General features: G+C 37.1%; 3 protein-coding genes across 5 annotated transcripts in view; 2 read left to right on the plus strand and 1 right to left on the minus strand.

Moving 5' to 3' along the window:
* Positions 1 to 769: 769 nt before the first annotated feature.
* Positions 770 to 9564, plus strand: LOC131664218 (staphylococcal nuclease domain-containing protein 1). 2 transcript variants are annotated; one of them, XM_058935150.1, is made up of 10 exons: positions 770 to 1089; positions 1188 to 1449; positions 2131 to 2252; positions 2327 to 2466; positions 2703 to 3185; positions 3274 to 3757; positions 3868 to 4498; positions 4580 to 5035; positions 5113 to 5319; positions 5403 to 9564. In XM_058935150.1, exons 2-10 carry the CDS (start codon positions 1372 to 1374, stop codon positions 5511 to 5513), a joined length of 2712 nt encoding a protein of 903 aa, XP_058791133.1. In that variant the 5' UTR covers positions 770 to 1089; positions 1188 to 1371; the 3' UTR covers positions 5514 to 9564. The 2 variants fall into 2 exon arrangements, with proteins under 2 accessions (XP_058791133.1, XP_058791125.1); XM_058935142.1 differs by having other exon boundaries at positions 770 to 1449.
* A 1344-nt stretch (positions 9565 to 10908) lies between these two features.
* Positions 10909 to 12474, plus strand: LOC131665242 (mediator of RNA polymerase II transcription subunit 27). Its single transcript, XM_058937001.1, has 4 exons — positions 10909 to 11268; positions 11513 to 11782; positions 11867 to 12167; positions 12246 to 12474. The coding sequence occupies exons 1-4, from the start codon at positions 11087 to 11089 to the stop codon at positions 12378 to 12380; spliced, it is 888 nt and encodes a 295-aa protein (XP_058792984.1). The 5' UTR covers positions 10909 to 11086; the 3' UTR covers positions 12381 to 12474.
* Positions 12475 to 12610: 136 nt separating this feature from the next.
* Positions 12611 to 24377, minus strand: part of LOC131665486 (glucose transporter type 1) — a 52268-nt gene continuing 40501 nt past the window's right edge. For both annotated transcript variants that reach the window (XM_058937392.1, XM_058937383.1), the window contains exon 15: positions 12611 to 22160. In XM_058937392.1, the coding sequence (XP_058793375.1) occupies positions 21833 to 22160 (328 nt within the window). In that variant the 3' untranslated portion in view covers positions 12611 to 21832. The remainder of the gene's footprint in view (positions 22161 to 24377) is intronic.

The raw sequence follows: 24377 nt of genomic DNA on the forward strand, positions 1-24377 counted from the left end.
TAAAAAACGCACACTCAAATTTCAGCTTTTCATAAACCGTTTCGAAAGAGTACATTTCGATACTACTGCACGAAAGTAATTGTAGCCTCACAGGGGCGTTCCGTTCAAACGAAGTCAGGGTGAAAAAGCCGCACGAAGGTGAATTCACTTTCTCGCACATGTATCTAACTTTACTTTTCAATACGACGTGTGTGGGACGAAATTTAAATCATTCTCGATTTCCCGAACGTGTATAAGGTTGAGGAATCTAGAATGCACGTCCCGGACACGTATCGAAAAGTAAGTTAGATACATGCGCGAGAAAGTGAGATTACACCCTCGTAAATCGGCATAGATAATGGCAGTGACCTTTAAACTATTGTGACACGACAGAGACAGTTATAACAGGACACTGCATGACTCGTTGACGGCAACAACGACATCTTTCTTCTCCAAGGCTATACAGAGCCACATGGTAGCCGCGATGTGAATCAGTCACCACGATGGAGGGTGCGTAACAGGGCAATGAGCAATGGCCATTGGACCATTGGCCAATGAACATAGAGCATCAAATTAGACAGCAGATGTCGCGAGAAGCGCTGATAGATACTCGGATCTTGAGAGTATTGTGGAACCCATTGCTATTTGACTATTGGCTCTAAAGTTTTGGAACAAAATGGCAGCAGAGTTTACCAGTTTTCGCTTATAGGGAAACAGAAGTCCGAGTGCTTGAGGCCTTTTTCTCCACGTGTTGAACGTATCGCGAGCTGAAATGGCCGCCAAGATAGTAAATCCTTAACGCGCTTAGTCTCTACTGCGATTGCGAGCTTAGTTTCAGCTATCTCCGCGCGGTACGTCGTGTGATTACGTGGTCAAAAATCGGCTCGAATGGTGTGTGTGTACGCATAGTGATATTGTACATCTCACTCCCGCTTGTAACAAACGAATTGAGGTCTCTGTCTCGTGGCTGCCCCACCACAAGCGGTACTGTCGCACACATTCACGCACACGCAGCAGTCTCTCGAAGAGGCGCGCTCTCTCGCTCTCTCCGCTCTCTCGACACGCGTCCACCTTCTTCGGGGTCTCCCATTTCTCACTCGCTCTTTTCTCGTAAGCCATCGTCGCGGCATTTGCCTTCTTAACAACTTATAGCTACGTGTACGCGTTAAGGACAGCTTTTTGTCCTCGCCGTTTGTCTGTATTTGTAGTGTACCCGTAGTAGCAGCAAGCATCCCCTCAATATGTCACGCGACTGAATATCTCAACCCCCAATTGCCAACGAGAATCACTAGCACGCACCAGATCGAGTAGGAAAGCCAAAGCACACGTCGCAAGGCAGCCGTAACGCGTTGCTCGCACGCAGTTCAGACCACGTTAGTATCCAGCAGCAACATGAGCGCACCGAAGCAAGAACAGCAGCAGCAACCCACGCCTCCACCCCTCAAACCATGCTACGGCATCGTGAAGCAGGTAATACTTTTTGCTTACCGAACGTTTACACACGTACACCTTTTCGATCCCGACTCCGCGTGGCTAAGTGGGATTACTCTAGAACCTGCATTTCTCAGTTCCCACGCCAGCTGCGGCAATATGCTCGCCAAACATATGGTCCCCGAATCTTTCGTCCCAAACATTCGTTATGCACGGTTTATTAACTTCATTCAATTTTTTATCCGCTCTACCATCAGATTCTTTCGTTTTTTATCACACCTACACCAGTCTCAGTCGGCAATTTTCACCTTGTCATCTTTGCATTCCATATGTCAATCCTGAAATTATCACTTAAATACCTACATTCTACATATCCCACTATGCATAAAAGACAGCTTTTAAGTCAAAAATACCACATATTCTTTCAAAATAATCATTCTATTCCATAATTATGTTTCGTTCAGGTGCCACATGTATAACTTGACGTCTTATTCACATCTTTGCGTAATATTCTCTGCTAACACTTATACTTGCTTAGAGATTTTATTGTTTCACGTCTAAGCTAAATTTGATAAGTACAGAATATTTATTGCACTTCCATTTTCAAATCTGGATAATAAGTGCATTTGTAATAATAAGTGTTTTTTATTTTTATCCAGTACAATTTAAATTTTTTATTTTTATTTATGTTATTAATATAGCTTTGCATTTGCTTAATAGGTGAATTCTGGAGATTCTATTACTATCCGTGGTCAGCCCAAGGGAGGACCTCCACCAGAAAAGACCTTGATTTTGTCCAACGTAATAGCACCTAAACTTGGCCGTCGACCAGTCAATACTAGGTAAAGAAACGAGTATAGTTATGGAATCTTGTAATTGTAAACCCATTGTATACTTATTTGATCTCCACCTCCAGCCCAGAAACTAAAGATGAGCCATATGCATGGGAAGCAAGGGAATTCCTGCGTAAAAAGTTAATTGGACAAGAAATTGTATTTGTTGAAGAGAAATCTCCAAACAATAATAGAACATATGGACGGGTGTGGATAGGCAAAGGTAAATTGATGTCATTTTTATTTTTCTGAAATCATCGTTCTGCTTAAAATTAACATAGTAAATTGCATTTATATAAATTACTCTGATTTTGTTTATTGCTGTGTACAATTATTATAATTTTATCAATAATGGTTTGCATAATTCTTTTTTGGTATTATAACCTCATTGTTTTATACATTAAATCGTACAATGAAAACGCGTATATTGAATACAATATTATTATCTATAAATAATAGATATGTCGGGACCATCGATCACCGAGCAACTGGTGTCCGAGGGTCTCGTGACTGTAAAGCGAGACACACGCGCTCAGTCTCCTGAGTTGACCAAACTCCAAGAACTCGAGGATGCTGCTAAATCTGCCGGTAAGGGTAAATGGTCAACCACAAGCCCGTCGTCAGATCACGTCCGCGACGTCAAGTACAGCGTTGAAACTCCTCTGACTCTGGTCGACAAGTACGGTGGCAAGCCCGTGAAGGCTCTTATCGAACACGTCAGAGACGGTTCGACGGTCAAGGCTTTGCTGTTGCCTGACTTTTATCATATTACCTTGGCCATCTCGGGTATTCGTTGCCCTACCTTCAAGCAGGATGGCCCTGAGCCATTTGCTGATCAAGCAAAATTTTTCGTTGAATCGCGTCTTCTGCAAAGAGACATCGAAGTTTTACTTGAGTCTGCCAACAACACCCAATTTGTTGGAAGTATTCTACATCCGAAAGGTCAGTATTCATGTTTTACATTAGCCATTGTTGTATTTCATTGCTTTCCTTTGTGAATATTTGATTTCATAAAAAATTATTATTTTAGGTAACATCGCCGAAGCTTTGCTGAATGAAGGATTTGCTCGCATCGTCGACTGGTCAATGAGTAACATCAAAACCGACAAACATAAGCTCTATCTTGCGGAAAAAGCTGCCAAAGATAAGCGTTTACATCTGTGGAAAGACTATGTACCAGCTCGTCCATCGGAGGAACTCAATGGAACCATCATCGAGATCACCAGTGCGGATTCCATGATTGTGCGCATGAATAATGGCGAGACCAAGAAGATCTTCTTGAGCAGTATTAGGCCACCACCACGCCCCAAGCAGCCACAAGGAGAAGACGGTAAACCACCAGCCAAGTCAAAGGACTTCAGGCCACTCTATGACATCCCTTGGATGTTCGAGGCCCGTGAGTTCTTAAGAAAAAAACTCATCGGCAAACCAGTTAAAGTGATTGTTGACTACGTTCAACCCGCCAGAGATAACTTTCCCGAGAAAACTTGTTGCACTGTTTTGGTTGGAAAAGTGTAAGTAGATCGAAACATAACTTTGTCATTATCCTTACTCTAATCTACATCAAACTCACCATTATAAATATTAATTGACTAGGATAACTTAAATTTAACAATTTTTGTAGTAATATTGCCGAAGCAATGGTATCGAAGGGCTTTGCTACTGTGGTAAGGTACCGGCAAAATGATGACCAGCGTTCATCCTACTACAACGACTTGCTCGTTGCCGAATCTAAGGCTGAAAAGTCCGGTAATGGTCTGCATGCCAAGAAAGATGTGCCACTGCAGCGAATCCGTGATGTGTCAACCGACCCCACAGCCGCCAAGTCTTACTTGCAGTCCTTAAAGCGTGCTCGTGAAATCAAAGCCGTAGTTGAGTTTGTGACGAGCGGCTCTCGCCTCAAACTATTCATCCCCAAAGAGTACTGTCTGATCACGTTTTTACTTGCTGGAGTCAAGTGTCCACGTGCTGCCCGCATCACACCCGGTACTGGTGGCATGGAAGCTGAGCCTTTTGGTGAAGAAGCACTCGCCTACACCCGCAAGTTCTGTTTCCAGAAGGACGTTGACGTCCAGGTTGAGAACATGGAGACAAAGGGTAGTGGTTTTATTGGTTGCCTCTTCGTCGACAATGTCAATCTGTCGGTTGCACTTGTTGAGGAAGGTCTTGCCGAGATTTCGAACTTTGTAGAGCAGGGTGAACTTTTGAAGGCCCTTAAAGCTGCTGAAGAACGTGCCAAAGCCAAGAAATTGAACGTAAGTTCAATAAATATTGGAAAAACATGTATATCAGATAAATTTTACGAAGATTGGACTGATTCCATTTATTTGTTACAGATCTGGAAGAATCGTGTAGAGATCGAGGTGGAGCCAGAAGAAAAACGCGAGGAAACCGAGCGTGCGCCTGCTGAGCGTAAGATTGATTACCAGGAAATCGTAGTGTCGGAAATCACTGACGAACTACACGTCTACACACAAAGGGTCGACCAGAAGGCAACTCTTGAGGGCCTTTTGGCACGCTTACGCCAAGAAATCGAGACCAATCCTCCCTTGGCTGGAGCTTACACTCCGAAAAAGGGTGACCTGGCTATTGCCAAATTTACAGTGGACAACGAATGGTACCGCGTTAAGATCGAAAAGGTTGCTGGTCCTAACGTGTCGGTCTTTTACATTGACTACGGAAATCGAGAAGTTCTCGATGTAACCAGGGTTGCTGCTGTGCCAGCTGGTTTCACTGCGGATAAACCATTTGCTACGGAAAATATCTTGGCAATCGTTACGTTACCTAAAGACGTTAGTGTTTCTCATTTAAAAAAGTTTATTACCCGTACAACTGGTTGTTTACATAATATTATTTTTTATGTATTCAGGAGGACGATAAAAAAACTGCCATGCAAATTCTCAGGGAGGACACTCTTCATGGGAACACTTTACTATTGAATGTGGAACATAGAAACGTCGGAGCTCCAATCATTACATTAGCTGATCCTACAACTAAGGAAGATATTGTTAAAGCTCTTGTTGCTGAGGGCTATTTACTATGTTATTCGGGAAAAGACCGTAAACATAAACAACTGGTTCGTTACTAATCTCATAATTATTACTTTTGAGTCATTATGTGAACAATATTATTCAGAATCTTCTTTTTCTTTTATTCTAGCGGGAAGAATACAGGAAAGCTGAAAAGGAAGCAAGAGAAAAGCATCTTAATATCTGGCAATACGGTGATATCACTGAAGATGATGCCAAGGAATTTGGCATTGGTCATTAAATATTCTTAAAAAATCTTTAAAAAACTTGGGGAGAAGTTAGTAGACTTGGTGGGACAAATGATGTTATCATACTTTTGGAGAGTCATAATAGACAGCATAATAAATACGTACGTGGATGATTCGCTATGATAAACTTTTTAAAAACTGCGAAAACAATAGACACTTAAACTTCGAACAGCGTTTTTTCACCAATTTGTAACGCGAACTTACGGAAGTGAATAAGATCATTGAACGAATATGAATTGTATATAATGTTTGAAGAAAAACAAGAAATATGAATGAACTTGTGAGGCTGAGATAGCATGCGGTTTTACTATCTGTCCTTCGCAAGACTCTTGTACCTTCCTACTCCACGAGACTGTTTGATTGTAAAATGTATTTCTGTATATGCGATCGATTCTTGTTATTATTATACACGCAATCCCGTGTTTATCCTTCGTTAAAGGAACTTTTTACAGATATAAATATCATGGAAAAATCTAATTTATATAAATACGAATGATGTAAATTCGCGTCAAGGTGCAATTCAAATCAATGTCTCACTGCAGATATATTTCGCCAAGTTTTATTGTGCATCAACAATATATATTTTTACTTTTTTCAATTACTCAGGTAGTTGTTAAGAATTAAATCATGTGGCTGATGCAACTGTTGTTCTAAACAAAAGAAGGAACTAAAATGGAGTTGATTAAATAAAATTCTTTTCGACTCACGATACTTTTTTTTTTAGTAATTTTTAATGACTATTCATTGGTATTGCCTCGATTAAAATATAAAAAAATACTTGTTCTTAAACAGAAATGTTTAAGAATACACAAATGACTCATTTATGTTTGGAACAAAATAAATGCAAACTTAAGTTTTTAAAATATTCGTACAATAACAACCAAAAAAACCTAATTATTTAGAAATAAACTATCATGATAATTTCTTTATCACGAATACCATATAGGTCAATGCAACACCAAATCTTTAATGATTTTTAAAAATGAAAATTGATTCTTAATTAGATATCTATTATATTTAGACTGTAACTTTCTAGTTTTTATAAAAATTTAAACGTTAAAATATATCAAGATTTCCAATAAATTTTTTAATTATGAAAAAATTGCTGAGCCATTAACGAGTGAAGTTGATAAGAATATGTTGTACAAATGGTAACGATATAGATTGTATTAAAAAAATTAAAATTACATTAATAATAATAGTTTGGTAGCGGAAAGGTCCATTAAACTTTTGAATAAAAACAGTTTTCGTAAGAATAATACACCAATTATCATGCTATATTGATACATATTATAGAAACAAAAATAAAACTTTTCATGGTAGAAATCATAGATGCAGCAAGTCTATTAAAAAATGGCCTATATACATATATATACAACATTTTGTATACTTTAATTTTAGATATAATATTCAGTGAAATTAAAATATCAGCTTTATATCTCGGGAAAATACTTTCTGCTGACTAAATAGGAATAAATACGAAATATTTTCGTGTTCATAAGATACAAGTACACATGCGTAAAAAAAGCAAAGTAAATACCCATTTTGTTTTTGCAGATAAAAAGATAATGTAAAGCCATTATAAAACTAATATCAAAAATAATGATAATTCAAAAGATTTTGATTTTCCATTAGCTATTTCAAAGAATAACTATTATATTATTACGCTTCCATGATTGTTCATGGCCCATGTTATTATTACAGTGCTGAATTAGGAATTACAACAGTAATATTGATGAACTTGACAAAAGAAAATGTTTATTATTACTATATTCAATGCACGCACTCGAATCATTTTATTTTCACACGTAAGTATTTTAGTTTATTGTTGTTCATTATTTAAAAAAATATATATAATTTCACTCATAGAAGCAACAATTTTAATAAATATATGTTACATTCTCAGTGTGATAAGGTAAATTGAAATTAGAATTTGTAATGCAAAATCTACGTACGCATTGTTTATTCGTATGAATTATATTAGAAAGAAATGTAAAATATTGTACGACCTTACATAGATAGAATAATACCTGACAATATAGAAAATATACTTTTGTAGATGAAAATAAAAATTCAGTTTTTCTTTTGATTGTCAGTGAATAATTATGAATAGTAATATAAGATCTCTATGTATGTATGTACAATTTAGTAATTCATAGAATATAATAAAAAGTACTTTGAATTTGTCAGGTTTGTCACTACTTTAATCATTTATCTATGTGTATCATCATCAAAGCGTTTGAAAATTCTTTGTAATTTTACGTTTATATCGCGTATATTACTCCATAATACTCTTATATTACATATTTTTTGGTGTTATAATAATTTTAGACTAGATATAAGTTACTAAACTAAAATATATTTACTCGATACACGATTTTGGTTATAATGATCCAATGCAAACAAATATTGTGCATAGAATCAATGCAATAAATTATAGAAAACGTTGTTAAATAAATTTATTAAAAACTTACATGTTGAATTATAATTATTGCTTAGTTCTATTATTTTTAATAATGATTTTATCTTTACAAAAATTCTTATAAAAGAATTATTTTGAGTTACATTTAAATAAATATTAGTACTTTTTTATTCATTTTAAACTTGCCCTAAACTTCTATTGGCAGTACATCAAAGTAATTGCCAGGACCGCCAGGAAGAGCCACGGTGGCTTACTGTACTAGAATATCTGTCTCCTATGCAAGAGTCTGGGGTTTGATTCCTGACAGATACCTATGAATTTTTTTCAAGAAGTGTTTGTGCCAAGATTAACATCGTGGCTACGGTGGTTCTGATTCCACCTTATGCAGCATTGAGGCCTCCTACTCCTGACTTCCTCCTTACATGATCCTTGACTTGATTGGCAAAGTCAGTCAGTCCAGCATTATCCTTTATGGTATAGTTCTTCATACTTGGATCAAAGACTGAAGCAATCGCCTTAGCTGCAGTCGAATATAGGGTAAAGTGCTTGGAATGGAGTGCTTCAGTCACTGGGTGGATACAGTAATTTAATGAACGGACGGTCTTCTTCTGGAATTGTGTTTAACACTGTCAGTGCATAACTCATCTTGAAACGCTCAGCTTCTACGAACTCCGGGAAAGCTAATACATCTGGATGAAGGCCATAAATAAACATCATGATCATGTAGATATACGTCATTTCAGCGTATTGAAGTTGCTTGCAGAGCATATTAAATATATTTCTGTATTTGCCACTTTTCTTAGTGCCCTGGGCTCTCATGGCTCTAAATATGCTTGTCCTTATTTGGTGCTTTGAGCTAATGGAATTGTTAATCCCTTTGTAAACGTCCAGAAGAGGTGTTGTAATTTGCTCTGGAGCAAATTTTTTATTCAAGGTGTGGGATATTCTATTCCACTTACATCGGAACCAATGGACACGTGATACATCAGTTAATGATTTTGCAATCAATAAGAGCATGCTTAATGATGTTGTTACCAGCTCTGGGTAAGAGACATATTTGTCTCATGTCAAGCCCATCCTGTCTTTTAATGCTGGTTAAACTCTGTCTGCTGCTTGAGACAGAGCCTCCAGTGTGGGGAGTTCATGTTACTTGAGTATAATGCCATACTCTTTACAGGATCTCTCTAACCCACATTCACAAAGTCAGAATCACTTGCAAATATTTTTAAGATCGAGATAATTGCCACTAAGTAAAAGTTGGAGTTGTAGGTGGTTGGATCATTCACTATGTAAATCGGTCCTAATGCTAATACGCATAGGACGGCTACAGCATCTTCAGAAAGTATTAGATTCTCATTAGCTACAAAATATTTCACTGTATCTTTTGCGAACTTATTTCCAACCGCGTTATATTCATTTCTTCCAATCCTGAGTTTGGTTCTCTCCATTACGGTTATCACGTTTCTTAGGTTTGAGGTGAAGAATTCTTCGTGCTCTTGCGGGAGGTTACGTAGCTGATTTTGTCTCCTAGCAGTTATCCTCGTGCAGGATTGTGCCATGATTGTATTAATCCCGAGTGCACAGGTGATAACAGCAACCTAGATTTCCTAACAAAGGATCACTGAAAGTGTCAGTGGAGTTGATTGCTCGGTGTCAATCAATGTTTATGTAAGTGAATATCTATGCTACCGACTGTACTCGTCAGTGAGGCTTGACGGCCGGTAACATCTGCCTCATACGCGTGGTATGATTAGCAAACGTTTGACCTGTTTTATCGACTAACTGCCGCATATTACTAATTTTTACATTTTCCTCAATTTTGGATAGAAAATCGACAAAAGGAAAATTGTTTCGTAATCCGGGAATAAGGAGCTATCATCCGTTATCAATATTATTTCTTTTTAAACGGGAGAAAAATGTTTAATGCATTTTGCGCGCTGTACGAACGCCCGATTTTTTTAAAAACGGAAAATCCGGAAATAAAATTTCAAGCGGAGACATAATCCGGAAAAAGGGAGAGAACGTTTTAGCTCATGAAAACTCAAAAATATGATTAAAAAATTTTTTTGGGCGTCAGATTCACAAGTCTTAAAAAATGTAGCTCTAGATTCAAACCGACTAAAGTCTATGCGCCGTGTATAATTCTAACTCATTGATGTAATACTCTCTGCTTCTTGGTCCACGAAACGTAGAACTACGGAATGAAAAAGGTTTCCCGCCACTCGGGGCATCAATGTTATTATAAATTTTTATTTAAAATTAATAATATTTAGCATTAATGTAAATACAGGGGATGGCGTGGAAAATTATAATCTTAATTTTAAGATCTGAACCGTAAAAATCGAATAATAAATTCTGGAGAAATCAGCTAGTGAGTAGATAAATGGAAAATGCGATTTTCCCCTATTTTCCGTTGATTAATCGTAAATGGGAAATTACCACGTACATCAGGGACAATTAGAGCAATTAATTCCGTTTTCCTTTTTTGGTTAACAATGTCCCATGAAAACCCGGAGGCTATCTTCGCAGTTCTCATTATGCCTGCATTCTGATGGCACGGCGTGCGTAGCTTTTCGTGCTCGCACTATGCCTGCATTATGACGGCACGCACGTGTCAAACTGTGCCGGGACGCTGTATTATCTGGGTTACGCTATAGGTTCATTATTCAAATTACCACCCTAGGTATATAAGGTTCCTTGCCACTCTTTTTGTAGAAGTAACTACATTACATTCTATAGTTAAATTTTCCGAATGCTTCTCGAGAAAGACCGCAATGTACATACGTTAACCTTTAGACTGCCGGAAAGTCTATATATAGACGTACCCTCTGACATGAACTTTGTATATAGTTGATAATGATACGAGGCACTAATTTGGCCACTTGTAAAGGGCAGTTTGAAGGTTCAAATCCCGTTAGTCTAAAGATAAATAATAAAAATTACACTTGCGAATGACATCGTCTTTCAGTTAAAGCCACCGCAGGGTCACCAGGGGTCTTATTCCCTAACCGTGTCAACTGTCAAAGCAGAAGTGACCGTCAATATTAAAAGAGTGTAACGTTTGATCGTTGACTTGCGTTTACGTTTATTATTTTTAATTTCAATTTCATTATTCGCCTGGTCTCGGAAGATTATTAATATTAAATGATAAAAATGGAGCCATTGCAAACGGCATTATCCGCTTTAAAAGTATTACGCTCTAGTGTAGGACAAGTGTTTTACTGCCTTGCTGATGGTATCAGAGCTGATCATGGAGAAGAAAATAAAGAAAATAAATACCTATTAGAATTACAAGAACTTTTGACGACTGTTGGTACTAATTTGAGGTATGTTTTCCTACTTATTGTGTTTCTGATTGTCTAATATTCTAGTTCTGCCGATTGTTATTTATTCAATCACATACATAACCTCCGATATTACTATTTATAAAATTTACTTGTTATAAATGTATTTTTTAGTTCAAAATATTGAACTTGATATAGTTATTGAATATTGATATAAAGCAATAGTTTAAAGCAATAGTTCGTCTAAGTATTTCGTTTAATTACACTAAAGATTTATATTTGACAGAGATGTTGAGCAAGCTGTCAATTCTTTGAGTCCAGCTCCTGGACCTTTTAATTTAGGAAATACTCAATTCCTTTGTCAAGAAACTACACAAGAGCGTCAAGCTTTGTATGGTACATTAGTAAATGCATATAAATGGACAGACAAAGTCCATGAGTATAGCCATGTAGCTCATCAAATTTTGAGTCAAAATTTACTCAAACGTTCATCTGTACCATTGAATAGAGCAAAAAGAAGTAGAGTACAACCTGGAGCTCACAACTATACTCCTCCGTAAGGATATTTAATATGTTAAAATAAAAATTTATTTTTTTAGCTGCCAATGAAAATAGTTTAATCTTGATTTATCACTTACAGACAGGTTGACCAAGTGATTTCCTCATTTGATCGTATTTACACTGACATGCCTATTACAATTACAAGGCCTTACACATCTAATGCAGTTATCCACGTAACATTAGGCCATGTCTTGAAAGCTATAATAGCGTTTAAAGGACTGATGATAGAAAGAGTAGTTGTTAAGGGATACAATGAGCAACTCGATTTATGGACAGAATCTAGGTATAAAGTTTTTCAGCGTGTAACAGATCATGCTCACTCAGCAATGCTTCATTTTTATAATACTAATTTTCCAGAAATGACTTTGAAGAGCTTCTTTGTAAGAATCACAAATTATTTACTGATATACATTGGAATATACAAAAACGTACGAGAAAACTTTTTTATGTTTTCACAGGCTTGGTTTCACAGTTTCATTACGTTATTTAGCGATCCTTGCAAACGGTGTGGTCTGCATCTGCATACTGCTTTGCCTCCAACGTGGCGAGATCCAAAATCATTGGATCCATATCATTTTGAATGTAAACCGTGAATAGCATAAAGTGCGATAAGACTGCGTAAAAAGTGAACACTTGAATTTCAAACACTTTTGTGGATGTACATATTGCAATGAAAATAAATTTAGTGTATTGAAATGGAACTTGTTCTTATTAAAATTTGAATATTTTGATTAAATGAAAAGTATTTACAGTAATAGGAAGTGCAGAAATTAGGATAGAGATATAATAATAATGCATTTTACAGTTATTAATCACTGTATATTTATTCAATAAATAACAAAAAATGATAATAGTACAAAGTTAAATGACAAAGAGAAACAGTTGAGCGTCGTTCGGTCGGCAAACGATTGCAGTAAGTTGGAAAAATGCAACAAGATTCTCATTACCATTTAGTGGCGAACTGTGCAGGTAAACGCGTATCGATCAACATAGAAATTCTCTCGCATGCTCGAGTTTTTGGTTTTGTAAGATTTTCTCCGATTACGTTGGTCTATGCGAAACTGGTATATTCACATTCATCATTCGTTATCGCCATCGTCGTAAATTGAATGAAATGTAAGCTAACGAACGTAAGATTTATGTTTGGCAAAGGCTGTCTAATTACTGTCGTTACCATAACTACAACACAATAGCTTAAATGTACTATTCGAATGAATTTATTGAAGATTGTAATCGTGCAATCGTAATTTTTCAAGAGATTATAACCGACGAGTAGTTTGGTTTGTTCTATAATTTAATAAAAATACACCCTCATGTAGTCTGCTCCGAAATTCAAATCGATCCCGAGCAGCTTTCGTGTAAAATAATGTAGTCGAAACTGCGCGGGTCCGACGTGAAAAATCGAGTGGACGTTAGTTGCTTATTTTGAATATTTAAGAGTACTCGTTTTTTCCTTTTTTTTTACTTTTGTCTTGGTATGGATAATCGATAATACAAAAATAACTGCTTAGTAGGAATTGAACGTCCGTCCTGTGTGTCGTTTTCACCTGTTGATAATAAAACGTTGTCACTCATGCGACTGTGAAAAGTACGCGACCGTCTAATAAAAGAAGAATCAATTTGATTATTGGAAAATTATGTGAAGCTATGAATTATTGCACCTATTCACATGATAAAAATGCGGAAACTATTGCAACGCTGTGTTTGTTATAATTGTGTCTTATATCAATCTACATGGGGCTTATTCTCGCTCTCTTGTCGCGTTAACAATACTCTTGATGCGTTCACAGGGAAAATCGATATTAGAGACGTCGAGGGAACAACAACGTAGCGCAAAACACAATTGGACAGTTTATTTTTATAATTTAATGAACGTAATCGTTTATGTTTATGCATATACGTTTATCTACAGATAGCATGGACAGGCGAGCCCGTTTTCTTTCATTTGAGGTCGCGAGCTTCATTTCTTTGCTTTCCACTCTTCGCGTAGCGTACACCTTTCGGGAATATTGCGCTGCCACATTCACCACTATTACTCACCCAACGAATTTCAATCTCCACCTCACTCTTTTTTGCCATTCTATTTTCATTCCTCCAAAAACAATGTGCAATTTTATACTCGAGTTATTTGACAATACAACTCATGATTTTATTTGCAGGTCGTAACTTTTTCCACTGATAGAATAGACAGAGCCGTTTCTATGATGCCCATGAAATAGACAAATGCGAATTTCTCTTTAAGCTCAAAACTATATAAAAGCTCTTATACAGAGAATCATTTATCTCTGATGCGTTTCAATCTACGCGCCAATAAACTACAATTACATAGTACAAACTTGATACAGAATGTATTATCATTAACAATGATATAGCATAATTCAAATTCAACATTGAACAAAGTCCCGAAAAGTCGGCATTTTCACTGCAGAGATTGAACATCGTTTGGCAATGTGGCCTTTAGTACGCTAAAGGGTCGGTGTCGCTGCTTTCGAGAGGATGCAACAATTCGCGAACCAATATAATAAGAAACGCGCATGAAAATTCTTTTCCGTTATACGTTCTTTGTTTTTCTTTCAAATCTTATCGATACGAATTCGTAATCATACGTACTGTACATAATTGATTTTCTATATCGAGTGTTTATTCGACCGTTTTTATTTATAAGCATTTTTTAAATGTGTTTTTCTTATTTTCCGTTGTGTCGTCGTACGTAATACATATTAATAAGTGACTGCTACTAGTCTTCCGGTTTGATGTTTATTATAGCCATTTGTTCTATCGGTCTTACATTCGCCGCATGAGTATTTTTGTTTTGTCAATCGAAAAATTCTCGTGCAATCTAATATGCTACCAATTCCACAGCAAATGCTTCCCTTCGACACGGTTTTGCCAAATTTTCAAACTCACTACACGCTCCCAATTTATCGATCATACCAGTCTGGATGCTATTAATAGAATCCAAAAATCTTATGTATCTCGCCGCGCATTCTTGTGGTGAGCTTTTTTTGCCCTTATTTTTGACCGAACATGGGTCGTAGAAAGCTCACGAATTTTCGTGGTCGTTTTGAATTGAATAAAAAATGAAAAGCGAAAACGTACATTTTACTTCAAATTCGGAATTGGTCAGACAGAAAACGTCGAGAACCATATCTTTGCTTATTTTATATGCACAAAATTTGGAACCTCACAGAGCTTTGAAAACTGCAGAACTGGATAAAAAACTCATTGCTACAATGAAACTGCAAAATTGACACGTTTACGCAGAGTTTATATTTCCAAAGCTTTACAAGGATGAAAATTTTGAACTAAAAGTAAATGTGTCTTCTGTCATTTGTTGTATTTCGTCCCGTATAATTCGAATTATAAGTTAGATTATTGGTGAACGGTGATTATTTCATTTTTGATAGATTTCAACAAATTATAAGGGATCTATAAAAATAAGTCTTTCATCAGCTTTTTTACGGACAAAAACTGCTGTAACAAGTTGTTAAAAATTGGTGAAAAGCTAAATGAATTTGTAATCGAAAAATATAGACAGGCAGCGATAAAATAGATAAGTTTAAACGGAGCCGGCAAAAAAAAAAAATAAATGTATTTTTCCTGTGGAATTGGCTGTATAGGTATTGGTCGCATAATATGTGATTGGACAACAATGCTTTCAGCGCCTTGATGTATGATACAAATGCATGAAAAATCGACCACGTACCGAAATTGTTATCTTGAGAAAAATGTTTAGTTCGTTCGCTTTTACGTTACATCCAACTTATATGCATCATAATGTTGTCACGTTTAAAATATTATATATATATATATATCTCTTTTTTATATCTTGACTAAAACAATATAGTAAAGTTAATATCAACAGTGAAGAATCGCACGTTTGCGTTTAAAATGGCTCCTTGTTGGAAGAGAGATAGATAATATCGAGCGTGTACGCTCGTGTGTGTTTGCTCGTGTGTAGTAGATTATTGTGGGCCGAAGGAAGGTTGCGAACAAAGATTTTCTGTTAAATGCCATGTTTCCCTCTGTGCCGGCCGCATGCAAATTCTATGTAATGTTCGTCGTTGCGCTTTCAATCATAGTTCTATATAGAATCACTACACATATATTTGAGAGCGTAGATCCTTAGAGTTATTTTGTCTCTGAAGAAATCCAGATACGTACATAGTTTATTTGTTTTGTTTTATATTACAGACAGGCTCCGCAAGTCCATTATTATTACTTCATCCTTGTTCCTTATTCTCAGCCTAACTCTTAGTATAACTATATGTATATATGTATATATTTATAACATATCCGTGTTTTTTCATATCGATGCAGTGCCTAACCGTTAGCGCTTAAAGACTACATCTCTAGTCCGTCACTTTTATCGCATTTTCGCGTTCGCTATATCTCTTCTCTGTCTTATCACCTTCCTAAGTACATACTATAACTCTTACATTACGTTGTATAGATAAGTATTTCGGATCACTGTACATCAGCGTAATTTTCTGTTTTTCTTGTCCGTTCACGGTTTCATTCCACTTGTCATTTTGCATAATACTGATCGCGTGTGAATACCAGTCGGAAGGAGCACCGTCGTCGACCGGTCAGTGGCAGTGAACTTATCTCGGAAATAGTGTTACTCGCGGCGGGACTTGTGATAAATCGAACGAAAGCCTTTGCATAACGAAGATTATAAAAACGTTAGCTTGAAGCTTCATTGTTATACTTTACGTAGGCTTGACAAGTTAATTCGATAAGCCTTGGAAGTGAAAGGAATTTGGAGGTGAAAAATGGTTCCATCGATGGCGCGAACCGTTTGCACTTAGCCCTACATAGGTGTTTACATTGGTGCCGTGATTTTGCAAGAAAGCAGAAGAAGCGCGTATAGAGGATAGAAAGAAGGAGTTCGCAGCTTATCTGCTGGCGTATATAGAATGCGGAGCGTTTTGGTAGGTATAGAGATAGAGGAATATCAGCAGTGCTCATTTCAGCACGTGCTCTTAATCAAACGTCTAATTTTTACGCTTACTGTCCGAGTTTTATAGATGATTATTTATTTGGCTAAGTTTTAAATTGGAATACAAGCGGCCTGCGTCAATAGTCGATACCGGAACATTCGACTCGCATCCCAGCAGGATTAATTAAAAAATGGATTTGCGAACTGGCTTCGCGAGCGAAGACATCTCTCGTCGCGATTATCACGCGACCATTACATAAACGAGAAATCGCTATTCTTCCAAGCCTTTTCTTTTGCCCTGCTCCTTTGTTCTCACCCTTGTCTTTCTCCTGCGTTCCATTTTTTAGAATCATCCGCTCTCTCCCTCTCTCTCTCTCTCTCTCTCTCTCTCTCTGACTCGCGAAAGCTATCCACTGCCTTTTCAATAGCCGACTGTCTCTCACTGTTCTATGTGTATTCTCGCGAAATGGGTAGAGCGCCGCACAATTTTACTATTATTATATGATCATCGATATTGCAAGTAGCCACTTGAGTTTTCTTTTTCACAACTTATGTTTTCATTTTCCTCTGCTAAATTCTTGCGAAAACAGTCCATTTTTAACACTTTTAAGTGCCTTACAAAAACAAAAGCGTTTTCTTTCAGCACCTCGACGATTATCACCTGGCTGCAGTAACACGCTAATGAAAATATTTTTCCTTCGCGTGCTATGGCATTTTCTTACACAAAATATCTTTTTTTCTAATTTCCAAAGTCGTATAATTTATCAGCATTTGCATTGAACAGCTCAAGTTGTACCTTGAAAGTAAGTCGACGAGTAAATAAATTTACTTGGAAATCGATATTTAGGCCTATTAAGTGTAGCTTGAACGGCATCTGAAGTCAACTTTTCATTAGTTATAGCTTAATTATTTTGCGATTCTTAAAATTACAAACATTTTAGTGTTTGACGAGACGATTTAAAGTGAAAATGTTACTTATTATTAACTCCGCGCAAAGGAGTACAATACTCAAGTGAGCGGGCTTTTACATCATACCGCACCGCTTTTATTGAGCCTTCGTAGAACCTTCCCTGACTTGTTGTGTAGTTTTTTTTTGTTTTATTGATCTTCGAAAAGACCGTGCAAGAAAAAAAGTTGTGCGCATGCAAGACATTTTTCGATCGATATTTTTAAGTCTTTTTTATCGTATAAACGTTTATTTGAAATTCCAGTTGGTTTTATTACCAAGTATTTTTAATTGTACGCTAATTGAATATCGACTCGTATTCTGTGATGAAAAATTAATCGATAATTATATATTTTTAGATAGATAACCGGTTAAACTCGATTCGTCTGCGGAGTGGATTAAGTACGAAGTGAGCCTTTATATATCGGTAATGTGATTATTTCTATCATTCTAAAACGTAAATACTTTTGGAAAAGAAACGTTTCACGTTGAATTTCTGATTCATTTTTAAAATGAATCGCTTAATCTTGAATGGTCACTCCCTATATACGTAGAATCGAAGATTTTAAACGTATATACATGAGTATTTACATATAGAGGAAGGGTTTCCAAGATTCACTTGGATAAACGATCAAGGATCTACTAAATTGTTAAATTTTTTGTAACAAGTGATCGATAAATTTATAAATTTTTCCAAGATTTCCCCATCCACCTGATCCGTATATCATATAATTATTTGTGTATCAATTTCAGTCCGTAAAAATAATTATTGAACGAGTCTTATACGAGCTATCATCATATTAAAATTTTAAAAAATTGTCCTCATTGGCTTTTTTTGTAAAAAATTTGGGTTCCTTAAGTAGCGCACTATTCATCACATTTTTAATTCTAATTCGCATTGACGAAATGTTATCAAATGCGTGGGTAATTTGTCTCTTTTTTCATATAAATATATTAAAAACGTAAGAAATGCATTGGCTTTGGTAAAATTATGTTCTGTATGTGGCTCAATTAAAAATTCTAGTTAACATTTTTTAAAAATCTTCGACGCGCATCGCATTCAGTCGAACCTCGATGATTTATCGAGCGTTTCGTCGTAAATCATTACTGAAGCAATCTGGAATCGCTACAACAAAGCTACAAGTTAAAATTGGCAGTTGATTTACATAATTTTGCGCGTTTATTGAAAACTGTTGACGCATCGTAACGTAATCTTAGAATAGGACAACACGTACAAAATGTGAGGGAAGCAAAAGAGCAAAATTAATAAGTAAATAGGTGCATTGGAAAGCTTCCGTTACTTCGTGTCCTTATTCTATCGCGTATGTCGATCGACATGGTCATAGACCTGCTTCGCGATTTGCTGCGACAGCTAACTACAATAGGTTATAATAATGCGCGAATCACATGAGATCGTTGCGCTGTAATACTGATTTATACAAAAAGTCGTCCTCCGCAGAGTCGTCTCTTACCGTTGATGTAGATATACGTGTAATGGTTATACATCACTGATCAAAATCATCACTTGTAACTGTTCTCATGCGGCAAACTTGGCTCATCATTTGTTGCTGTCGGTCGATTGTTGCCTCGTATGACGCTCGTGCAACGACGCGTGCGATCTCGAATAAAATTGTCCCTAAGAATTAGATGAGATGCTGCTGTGACGAGCGGTTGGAATTGCAGCAGCGACACGACATAGAGTTTCGATTATTATTCTAATAAAATTGGGCACAGTAGGCACTGATAAACTATGTAGCGCTCGGAATGTCCGTTATCGTTTCTCGCGACTCGTTGCTGGCAGCGCGGACCTAAGCTCTAGGAGGCAACGTGAACCGCAGCTGCGTTGGTTTGCTCAAGTCGATTGGTGGTCGGTCGGTCGCATAGGTCGTATGCATACACGCATGTGTATATAATACGTATTGCTTTGAGAGGCTCCCTCTGATGGGTGGGCCAATAGAAGCTTAGCGCGGACTCGGGGCGAAGAGAAGGCAATCAACGAGCGAGCGAGCGAGCGAACGAACGAACGAACGAACGAACGAACGAACGACGCAGGGTAGTACAAGTGGATGCTCAGTCTTTGCAGCGGCGCTCGCTCAGGTGGCGAGGAGTGCTGCTCGCCGGTGCTTGCGGGCGACGGCCACCTCGCGAAGGACGGCAGCGCAGGCGTGGGCGCGCTCAGCCAGCAGCCGGGCCAGTCGGGCCTCGAGGCCCCGCGCGAGGCGCCGGGCCTGGCCGACGGCATTAAGAGAACGAGCTCCCCAGTGTCAGACAGCGTTGTTCGGAAAGCGTGGCGGGGGAAGCGGGGGCGGTAGCCTCTCCGGTGGAGCGGGACGAGCGCCGCTTACGGAACAGCGTTCGGACCCACCTGCAAACACAACTGCAACACAACAACAGAACGCCCCGCCAACCGGCGTCTCTCGCTTAGTCTGCCAACTCGGCGCTCCTCCGCCGCGAGACCAGCTACCTCGTGCGTGCTTGCGCGCCACCACTCATTGTCGAGCTCGCCAAATCGGCGGGAGTGCCGCGCGGTAACTGGTTTCGCGCATGCTCATTCTCCGTCTCCAACAATGCTACATTAATCCAGCTTACTACACCTAAGAGCTCTCGTCTACGCGCAACACAACTGGGGCACAAGCTCGCGCAATAGGTACAGCAGACTCGTTCAGCTACTGAAACTCCGCATGCAAACGTGCAGCAGCGCATGCATTATATTATATTACAGGGCAACGTTGACCACACTGCCGCGGCTACATCTTTGCAACACATCCTTCAAATCTACTTGAACGTCATTTTACGCGGCGTAAGAGAGAAAGACGTATTATTTTGGAGCTACAATTAGTTTTGGTGCAACGATTGACTACAGTTTTATGCATATCCTCGATCTATTCATCGTAGACCTGTGTTGTGTAGTATTGATTCGCGCGATCGCCCATCACTATGAACAAACTGTGAATTACAGATGCAAGGTGTTCGGTGAATTTTAGTAGTGTACAAATGTAAAAAGGTGTAGCGTTTTGAGAAAAAGTGAATCCGATCACTAGGCCGTAACAGAGAGTGGACCTGGTCGTGAGTGTTACTCAGTGAACGGAGAAGAAAAATGGGCCACGCGTGAGCGTGGTTTGCCCTGAAAATATTCAATTGGCTCACACTTTACCATCGCAAACTTCTCGACCGCACTCGTCGTGATATCTGTCTTTGAATAATTCTGGCAGAACGATAGGCAGCTTGGCGTTACGTTTCCCAACCTCTCTGCCTCATTTTGCCGATCGTTTGATCGCTTTCCTATCACGTGGCGTCGTGTTCTTCGTTCCGGGGATTCGGCCTGCGCTCTCTTTTACAGTGGAACAAGACGTGCACGTTCGGACGTGGCTGCTCGCGAGTCGGCGAAATGTTGTACACTTGTCACGTTGGTGTACATTACACTTGGCATGGTTGTATGTGCGATGTTTTATGTGTAGGACACGACGGGCGACTTCCAATAGATACGATAATGATACAATGAATGTGAAATGTTTGGGTAAGCTATAACTATTTTTGATGTTTTTCATTTCTTCAAAACTATTTTTTCTCTTCCATGAAAAACATCATGTTATGAAATCTTATCTTTTCGTATGAATGAAATTATATTGTTTTTCAGCAGAATGACATTATATGACGAATGTTTGAAAGCATGACTAAACAATGAAAATGATGTATGCGTATGATATAGAAAATATAAAAAAGAAGCGTCTAGAAACTCTCTATTACCGATAAATATTATACAAATCATACAACACTAAAAATAAAAAGGGTTCTCTATTAAATTGCAGATATAACACATTACAAAAACCAATGTACCTGATAACTCGGTACACGCGATATTAACAATTCATATGATATAATTGATAAGCTTTGTTTTATTTATCATGAAACGGATATCAATCTCTCAAGTCGTCAAAATTAGAAATAATTATTATACATGTATCTACTTTGTATTATTTTCAAACGTAGATGAAAGGACTGCTAACGCAAGAAAATAATCTTACAAAAACAAACTACGTATTAACGAATTCACATACAGAACTGATAATATTAATGTCATGCAGCTAGCGAATGATGATAATAATTAATTAGATGAGTTTGAAAAATTTTATGGTTCTGTGCATATTTCATTCAACTTAAAAACTCATGATAATCATAATGACAAAAGAAAATATATAAGTGGCAAAAATAGAATAAACGAAACAAGAATGGTCACATTGATAAGAAAAGATGCAATGAACGTGAAAATGATGACTGAAGATACACAGCGTACGTATGTACAAATGATCGCGTTCAAAAGATAGCGGACGAGACGATATAATGTCAAATAATACAGATTTGGGATGATTGAAAGCTGGAGCCTTACATGTGTCAGGACGTGGCTTTTCCTCAGCCACCATCAAGGCTGCACTCTCGGCCGGTGGAACGTGTCCTTCTAATGCATTCACACAGTTTAGCATGCTCCTGTAAACACCACGCCACGTTTTTTTCCCTTCATGTGCATATGTTTTAAGCTTCTCTCCATTTCAAAACGCTTTTACACGGTTTCAATTTCTACCGCGAACGATTTCAGCTTCCTAATTGATATTTAAAAAGTTTTTATTGGTTTAGTGAATTGACCGTAATCACTACTCAGTTTCTAATCTTCATTTGAATCCATTGTTCCTATTAATATTGAAAAATTAAATAAAAATTAAGTTTTTCATTACATTTAGTGTACATTTTTTCCCATAAAAACCTTCAACATCCTGTAAGCTACTATAGTAATGAAAGGTAAACTACTGTAATACGTTTTCTTCTTGAAGTATTTTGAAGATTTAATTGATAGTAAACGATTTTGTATTTTTTTAAAATACACACTATAACAAGGTTCGAAAATTTCATTGAACAGTAATTCTTATACCCCAATTCTTTCCATAGATAACTAAAGTAAATTTTTTTTTTCATGACTTTATAGGATTTTTTATATTTTTACAGCAAGTTAAAATATCAAATCTAAACTATGAAAGTGGATATGTATCCTATAAATTCCCAGCTACGAAGTGACAAGACATACATTGTTCTCGACATACTATGTTCTAATAGAATTATTCAAATATTTTATTGTGCAAAAATAAATTCATTGAAAATCCATTTGCACTCATTGAAAGTAGCACTTGTTCACGCGTAAAAGAGGAACTAGGCCGACAAGTTACGCACGTTTAAAAGCACTAACATGCATTTCTCGCACAGCATACAGCAATGCCATCAATTCCATGCCAACGTGATTGACACGAAACACGTCTTTTTAGAAGAAAAGACATAAAACTAGAAAGAGTTAACATAAACGCACAAGTGCACACAGCCCTTCAATCTTCAGTCTTTATTCACGTTTATGTTGCACAATTTGATGGAAATGGATTCGAGAAAAATACGCTTTTCGAGTAACACGATTCATAAATAAAAATCATAACTATGGAAGAACTGTGAGGCGTTAGATGCTGTTTTTTTTTTCAAGGCACATATTGTCCTCGACACGTACGTTGTCCTCTCGAAAATAATCATTTGTTCAAGTGGCAATGTCGAGCAGATGGTACTCCAATTCTTTGCATCCAAATTGCGTCTACGTGTTTACTGAATAAGTCCGACCTGCTGTGGTGCTAATAACGCCCTTTCGTAAACATTTATGCAATGATTTTGAAGTGTTTATCATTGACCGTGGATAAGTAATTTTAATATATAAAAACTAGCAAAATTGAATAACATATAAAAGCCTAATATACATCGAACTATGGCAATTAGGTTTCGTTAAATGTAATTTCCGTCAAAAGGAAATTTGTCTTACGTTAATATTCGAGCAATGATTGTAGCAATGTGTAAGGATCTGCGAGCGAACAGTTATAGCATTGATTGCAAGTATACGAGGCTAATTTTTATTCGACATCCTTTTCAACTCATAACTCAGTTCGTGGTCTTAGTGTTTTAAAAAAATCACTGAAAAGAATGTCTACAACTTTTAGTCAAATAAATTTAGTTTGAACTGGCAAATCCTCTGCGATGATTGTTTTGCTTAATCGTACATTCAATTAGGAATCTTAAAAAGGATGTTCTTACAATCAGAACAATATCAGCATGATTGCTTCGATTGACGATAGACGGAACTGTACATTTTCTTAATAAAGCAAAGAGCATAAATGATACCATAACAGGTACGGCAAATACGTGATTGTTATCTAATGCAATGGATCAACCATGCTTCTATTTTTGGATGAATCGTGAGTGATGGTTTTCTAACCAATAATTCCTAGTATATCTGATAAGCAATAACTAATGTCGAGTGATTAGATTCGCGAATGTGAAAGAACTAACATAACATGCCAGTTATAACTTTCAGCTTTTCAAAATCAACAGTTGCATTAGATGTGCAGGATTATTTACCAGGCGATTTTCTGTAATCGCTTTTTTACACAAATTAATCAATTTTTTAATTTTTACATACTAGCAACGTGCTTCGTTTTCTTTTTCTACTTCTTCAAAATTTCATATCTAACATTTTGTTCTGCCGCTAACAGAATTGAAAAATTTAGCTAAAGTTATTAGTTTCAAAAATAGAATCATCCGATTGCTTTTTTTTCTTAATTTTTTCTTTTCTGACGTATATTTTAAATTATAAGCATATTTACAAGTGCTTTAAAAATAATC

This window comes from Phymastichus coffea, unplaced genomic scaffold (assembly GCF_024137745.1).
Source record: "Phymastichus coffea isolate CEN01 unplaced genomic scaffold, Cenicafe_Pcof_1.1 PCOF00003, whole genome shotgun sequence".
Lineage (NCBI taxonomy): Eukaryota > Metazoa > Arthropoda > Insecta > Hymenoptera > Eulophidae > Phymastichus > Phymastichus coffea.